We start from the raw sequence: 7,049 nt of genomic DNA on the forward strand, positions 1-7,049 counted from the left end.
GACATCGATGACATCCCACCCTTGGGCGCATCCCATCGCCCACCCGAGCCATACCCGGACCACCTCCATGGGGAGCCCCTCGTCGCCACCAGGTACCCCCCGCTTGCCCGGTCGGGGCCATGTCACCCGGGCGGATGCTTGCCGGGAGCTCACCCGCCACTGCTGCCGCACGTCTTCCCACGGCGCGCTGCCCGCTCCCTGCCGCTGCCCTGTAATTAGCCCCGCCGCCGCGCGGCTGTGATTACTGCCTCGCCCTGCCGGTGCACGGCGATTGCGGCAGGGCCAGGGCACGCGGTGTGGCGAGGAGGAGGAGGGCGAGGAGAAGGCAGGTGCTGAGCAGCGCTGCGAGGACCCTGCCCGCCTGCCGCCCGGGGTCCCTCTCCTTCCTGCGGTTAGGGGACATTTCTCCGGGCCCAGCCAGGGAAGGAGGCTGAGGAATTGGGGCCGGAGAGGGGCATCCCTTGTCGCACGGCTTTCCTCCTGCATCCCGCAGCCCTGCTCACACCTGGGCTCTGCAGGCAGCCCCGGGTGGCCAAGACTCTGCATGCTCCTGGCCAAAAAAAGGGGTCTTCCCCCTGCCCCAGCATCCCCCACGTATCCACCCGCAGGGTCCTGCCACCCTTGCAGCGCTGCGCCAGGGGTGCCACCAGTGACCCACTTCTCTGTACAGTGGGCTGCTCGGTGGCCCGGGGACACGTGGCTTTACAGTGCGGGGAGCAGCCTGGCCCAGCCCCACCGAAGGGGTATTTTTAACGGGTGACATTGGGGTGAAAGCAGCCGGCCCTGAGCTTGGGGGCTATTTTGGGCAGGCGGGCTGGGAGGGGGTGGCGGGGGCCGGGGCAGCTGCCGAAGCACCATGGCCCCGCGGCAGCCGGGATCCTCGGGCCGGTGGGAGAGGTCAGCTGCCGCAGCCCAGATTCTCCACGGCTGTTTCATCCTCTCCAAAATACTCGGCTGACAGGGCAGGAATTGCAAAACACACCCCCCCGTCTTCCCAAATCCGTATAAATAGCGCTCACCCGGCGGCTGGAAGGTTAGAGAAGTTTCTCGGCTCTGAGCTCAGGCATTTATTGCAGCTCTAGCCTGGGAGCAGCAGAGAAAGTCACACATAAAGTGCTGGGGAGCGAGAGGGCAGAGATAAGCTTTATAATCTTGGGATATTCGTTGGTTTGGTTTTTTTTTTCCCTCTCTCACCGAGAAGTTTTATTTTCCTCTCCCTGGTCCCTGGGATCACAGCCAGACAGGAAGCGTTTTCTCGTGGCCAGAGAGCTCGCTCCGTCCTTCCTGCGCTCCTCCTGAATTGATTTTCTTCGTCATCCTTCACCTGGTGCCGGGGAAGGAGGGGACCGTCCCCGCGGCGCCCACCCGCAGCCACGCGCTCACGTCCCGCCCGGGGTGGATGCGTCTCCTCCGGGACGGGCTCCCCAGGGAAATTTGCAGCCAGGAGCAGCCGTGCAGAGGCTGAGGCTCCGTGGGAGAGCCCCAGGGACACGCTCGGACCCCTCCGAAGGAAGCCATGGCCGACAGTCAGATGCCCTTCTCCTGCCATTACCCCGGCAGGCGCAGCATCCGCGACCCTTTCCGGGAGCCCGGCTTGACCTCGCGCCTGCTGGACGATGATTTCGGCATGTCGCCCTTCCCCGGGGACCTGACGGCGGACTGGCCCGACTGGGCTCGGCCCCGGCTCACCACCACCTGGCCGGGTCCCCTGCGCACCGGCATGGCCCGCGCCTCCACCATGGCCCCCGGCTACGGCGCCCGCTTCGGGGGGTACCCCGAGAGCCGCAGCCCCGTGCCCTTTCCTCGCGAGCCCTGGAAGGTGTGCGTCAACGTGCACAGCTTCAAACCTGAGGAGCTGACGGTCAAAACCAAGGATGGCTACGTCGAGGTGTCAGGTGAGAGCAAAGGCACTGGGAGGAGGAGGATGGGGCATGAAAAGCAGCTGGTTCTGCCCTGCCCATGCTAGCTCAAGAAATTGCCGTAAAATGCAAAAATCACCTTTATTTTAAGCCAGTGGCAGCAGCGCTGTGCTCGGGAGCAGGGCCAGGGCTGCGGCAGGGCTTTGGGGCAGCCCCACGGGCGGTTTGGGGGAGCCTCGGGGGGACCCGGCTCACAAGCCATGGTGGTTTGCTGCAAAAATGAAAAGGAGAGGCCTCCTTTGGGGTAAATCTCCCTGCTTTCTGCCCCGGCCGGCCCGGGAGGCACCGCTGCGGGTGGTAGCACCCTGCAGGGAGCTGCCAAGAGGGGCCCCAGCTTGGCTGGGTTAATTATAGCCAGGGTGAGGCCAGCAGGGAGGGAGATTCCCTTTAAAGGGGCCGAGAGAGAGGCAGCTCCGGTGCTGGGAAGCGGGGGGCAGCCGCCCCGCAGCCCCCTCCCCAACCCAGCCCCGAGAGGGGCCAGCCTGGGGCCCAGCCAGCCAGAAGTACGTCCCTAAAAATTCAATTAATGGTGGGGACAGTGGGTGCGGGGTGCACCACATCTGGGGTGCCCACGGGCACCCAGCCCTGAGCATCCCTTCAGCCCCGCACCGACATCCCGCATTGCTGGGGGCTGCCACGCACCGTGGCCCTGGGTATTTATTTGGGGCTTACAGCGTCGCAGGGGGAAAACCGCAGGTCAAGGGGGTCCGGGCAGCCGCCGGTGTGGTTTTAACTTCAGGGATGCTCCAGGCACAGGGACCCCCAGCCTGACAGCACGGTGGAGGGGAACCCAGCCTGGGGAGCGGGACAAGGGGGGACGCTGCCACCTCCAAAGGTTTTATTACATCTGGGGGCTTTTTCTTAAACCCCAGCTCTTGCCATCCTGCGAGACCCCAGGCTCTCACTGGAAATACGGGTGTGCTGTGCCCGGCATCTCCTTCCCCACATAGGAGAGGCTCCCTGAGCCCTCCCCAGAGGGAAGGGTTTGAACTGGGAAAGGGAAACAACTCCTCTGCAAACTTCCCTGTTGGGTTTTGTTGTTGTTTTTTGGGGAAAAGATAATCTCCCGGTGAGGTGGTGATGTGGGGTGTTGTCCTTCCCTGCAGGCAAACACGAGGAGCAGCAGGTGGAAGGAGGGATCGTCTCCAAGAACTTCACCAAGAAAATCCAGTAGGTACCAGCTGGCCCTGGGGCGTCCCCCCACCGAGGGGGCTGGGGCGCGGGGCGGCTGCCACATCCCCTCAACCAGCACCCAAATGTCGCTAGCCTGCTGTGCGACCCCGTCCCTGTGGTGCGGGCAGGTCGCAGGCAGCGTGGGGATGCCAATGGTGGCAAAGGGCTGAGCTTTGCCAGTCCCTGCACCCCAGCTCATGCATGCAGGGTCTCCTGTGCCTGTTTTCACCCCAAAATCTGCCCTTTATCAGCACGTGCCTGGCTGGTTCTGGCCACACGGTGGTTTCCCAAGGGAGGCAAAAGAGGAGGAGGTCTTTTTCTGGGTGCTTTGTCAGTCTCCTCCAGGCCCAGGGCTGCGCTCGGAGCCGGCCGGGGCGCAGGGAGCAGGAGGGGTGCAAGGAGCCGCGCTCACGGTGCCAGCACATCCCCCGGGGTTCAGCAGTGCACGATGGGCTGACACCATCATCAGCCCCAAAATACATCCCTGTGTGCAAATGTATATATGTATCTCTATCCGAATGATGTCAGTCAGATTGCTATCACGTTGACTCACCGCGACAGCTCACTTTGGCAACAACAGCAGCAAAGGGCAGGGAGGAAAGGCGAGTCCGGAGGCAGGCAAGCCCCGACTGCAGCGCTTCACCCATGTGGGGGGCAGACCCCTGGCCGCAGGGCTCGCGGGGTTAACAAGGAGAAGCAGCAAAGCCCAGGGCATGGGAAGGGTTTCCTCGGCTGGCACAGCAGCTCAGCTTTGCTTTTCCACCCCAAAGGAGCCCTGTGCATCCCAAACTCCCGCGGGAAAGCTGGGGCGAGCACCGTGCTCCCTCCTGCTCAGCGCTCGGCAGCCGCGGCGGCTCCTTTTACGGGCAAGGCTTGCGGCTGACGCGGGCTGCGGCACGGCGATGATTTACTCCTGCTTTGCAGAAGCCCGGGCGGCACAAGCGACGGGTGACACCCTGTCAAACACATCTGCCGGGGAGATTAAACAGAGCGCCCACAGGGAGCAGACCGGCCAGGAGGCCGCTTTAAATATCCCCGCCACATTCCCGGGCGCTACAGTAATAATGTAGGCTTTGCCGAGCCCTGCGCTGGGGCTGCTGGCTCGGCATCGGTGGTGCCTCAGGCGCTGGGGGTCCTGCGTGGGCTTCCCAAAGGTTGATGTCCGCCAAGGTGTGGCATGCCGCGAACCGGCAGCCGCCCCGGCCCCCCAGCTCCTAAACCATCTCACCTTTCCTTCCCTCCTGCAGGCTGCCCTACGAGGTGGACCCCATCACGGTCTTCGCCTCCTTGTCACCGGAGGGGCTGCTGATCATCGAGGCGCCCCAGATCCCCCCCTACCAGCAGTACGGCGAGGGCGGCTGCGGCAGCGAGATCCCCGTCGAGAGCCAGGAGGCCACCTGCACCTGACCGGCCACCCGCATCCCTCCCGCACCCCGGCATCCCTCCTCTCCTCTCCCCTCTCCCCCCGGACCCCCGCTCCCCGGTCCCCTGCGGCGCGCCGTCCGGACAGCCTCCGGCAAGGGTGATGGGTGCTGCTCGCAGGGACGGCAGCACCTGCCACCCCACGGGGGGACCAGCTGAGAGCCAGGGCACACGTGCCGGGTGCCAGGCCACCGTCCCCGAGGGCTTGTAGCGGTCTGGGGTGCCGGTAGAGATTTTGTGCCCACGGGGCCGAGCAGAACGGATGTCCTCATTACAGTTATTTTTTGCTCTGAGTCGTTCGGATGGGATATTTATAACAATAGCAAAAAAGGGCCCTTTTTTCTCTAAAATTGATGTGGAATCCCGTAGCCCTGTGTCTTCTCCTCCTTCGTGGGTTGGGTTTTTTTTAAACTACATCTCTGTAAAGGATGCGCGTCTGGCAGCGGAGCTTGACGGCACAGCCTCCGTCCTGAGAAACACAAACCGTCTGTGTGTTTTGAACATTGGTTTTCGTTTTTGGTTTTTTTTTTCCAAAGAGAATTTGTGCTTTTACTTGTCAAACCTGTGGAATAAAACCCAGTCGATGTTCTTAGCCTCCGCTTATCTCCGCTGAGCCCGGCGGGGCGGGCGCAGGGCTGCGGGAGGGCGGCGGGGAGGAGCAGGGATGCCACCGTGTGCCACCTCCTAGCCCAGCACGGGGTCCTCCCCATGGGGGGAAGGAGAAGAGAGACGTGTGGGGATGGTCGCACTGATGGGCAGCTGAAGCATTTGCTCGAGCCTGTGAATGCTGAGTCCTGGCTAACACTGTGCCGGGGAGGCACCGAGCCCGGCGAGGCCCACGGGCTCATCCTTTCCTTACCCTCTTGAGGGGCTGCAAATATTTTTCCTGCTTGGGGATGCTAAATCAGCCTCTGAGCTGGGAAAGTCAGGTTTGCACCATCCCCATTTCCATCTCACCCTGCCAGCTCCCCACCGGCAGCTCCGTGGGGAAGCACTTCCCAGCTAATTCCCCAGCGGAGCTACCGGCAAATGGTTTCTGCTGGGCTCCGGACACAACCTTAAAACCATTCCCGGGGGTGAAGCACCGGGTAAGATTTGTTACCTTGCTGCAACGCCCGGGGTCGGCAAAGCAGAGGTGCCGATGGGCAGCAGGAGTTTTTCCATCGATCTGTGTGGCACCTGGAGCGGGCAGCTGGTTTTCCATGTCACCGGGACCTCGGAGTTAAAAATACAACCTCACATGCTCCGCTCCGGCTCATTCGGGATGCGGTTACCAACAACAGCCCATCACGTGCTGTAAACCCCGGCCCCTGCGCTCAGGGGCCACGATGGTACCTGCGCTCCAGGTCACGGAGGGGAACCTGGGGGCTCTCACCCTGGTTTTATATATTATATTTAATTTTTACCAGTTGTTACGGAGCCCGGACCCCCAGGCGGTGCACAGCATCCCCGTGCCTGTCAGCGGGAGCCAGCCCCGGGCTCAGCCATGGCAGCTCTGCCAGGCGCGGCTGTGAGCACAGCAATTTTTATGAATAAAATATAATCCTTGAAATGTAATACCGACACCAGGACGGAAAGCAAAAAAGTCATGAGTCACAGCTCCAGCCCTGTGTCCTCGCGCCGCTTGGCACCGTCGTGCCCCGCGGGTGACACGTCTCCAGCACAAACTGTCCCTCCTCTTCTTCACCCCTTCACAGCATTATTTTTTTTCAGTCCTTTGAAAAAACATCCCCAGCCCCAACCCCAATTTTGTCCCCAGCGCCCCATCCCCTCAATGCGCTTTTCATGGGAAGGACCCTGCGGGAAGCGCGTGTGTCCCTGGGGCGACCCTCCGGCTCCAGCACCCCGGAGCGAGCGGCTGGATGCGGCCCCGCAGCAGCCCTGGCCGTGCACTCCACCAGTGGCAGGCGACGGCTGCCCGGAGCGGGGCTGCAGGCGCCGGGGACCAGCTGCGGGTCTGCAGGGGCTGCGGGGCGAATCAGCCGCAGCTGAGCCCCTCTCCCACCCCAGGGTATATGGGAGGTCCCCAGCTGCAGCCGCACCGCTGTGGCGGCACAGGGAGCCCGGGCTCAGCTCTGGGGCTGCAGCACAGGTAAGGGCTGCTGCAGTCAGATGATGGCTCCCAGCTTTCTCTCCTGCTGATCCTGCAGTTTGAGGAAAGATTTTTTTTTTCTTTAATCATTTTCTGTTTTATTTGGTTCTGCTTTCTGATGAATTCCTTAATAATGTCTTATAAAGATTGTTGTAAGATGCATTAGCAATAATTTCTTAATGGCTGAGGTTGGCATCAGCAATTAGCACTAAGGACCTCTTACACAGGCAGCGTGCTTGGACCTGTGCAGCAGCGGCTTCTCAAGCTGTTGGATTGTCTGGAGTATCCTATACTAATGAAATAATTGTAAGTGGAGATCTGCTTTTTTTTTTTAAGTATGACCTGATTATTGAAGCGAAGGAGGATTGGAAAAAAGTAATCCCTACTGGTGTTTCTGCAAATGGAAAAACAAGTTTGGAAACACTGGGGCATTTCTGCATCAG

The 7,049-nt window shown here is 61.4% G+C and overlaps 1 protein-coding gene across 1 annotated transcript; it reads left to right on the forward strand.

The window, feature by feature from the left end:
* The first annotated feature begins 1,229 nt into the window (after positions 1 to 1,229).
* Positions 1,230 to 5,106, forward strand: HSPB8 (heat shock protein family B (small) member 8). The gene is made up of 3 exons (XM_082325347.1): positions 1,230 to 1,895; positions 3,026 to 3,089; positions 4,340 to 5,106. Exons 1-3 carry the CDS (start codon positions 1,517 to 1,519, stop codon positions 4,497 to 4,499), a joined length of 603 nt encoding a protein of 200 aa, XP_082181473.1. The 5' UTR covers positions 1,230 to 1,516; the 3' UTR covers positions 4,500 to 5,106.
* The last annotated feature ends 1,943 nt before the right edge of the window (positions 5,107 to 7,049 follow it).

The sequence above is a fragment of the Platalea leucorodia genome (assembly GCF_965183815.1).
Source record: "Platalea leucorodia genome assembly, chromosome: 12".
NCBI lineage: Eukaryota > Metazoa > Chordata > Aves > Pelecaniformes > Threskiornithidae > Platalea > Platalea leucorodia.

Coding starts and splice junctions, on each gene's coding strand:
- HSPB8 (XM_082325347.1), top strand. CDS start 1,517: ATGGCCGACAGTCAGATGCCCTTCTCCTGCCATTACCCCGGCAGGCGC. Junction 1,896..3,025: donor TGGCTACGTCGAGGTGTCAG/GTGAGAGCAAAG, acceptor CCTTCCCTGCAG/GCAAACACGAGGAGCAGCAG. Junction 3,090..4,339: donor AACTTCACCAAGAAAATCCA/GTAGGTACCAGC, acceptor TCCCTCCTGCAG/GCTGCCCTACGAGGTGGACC.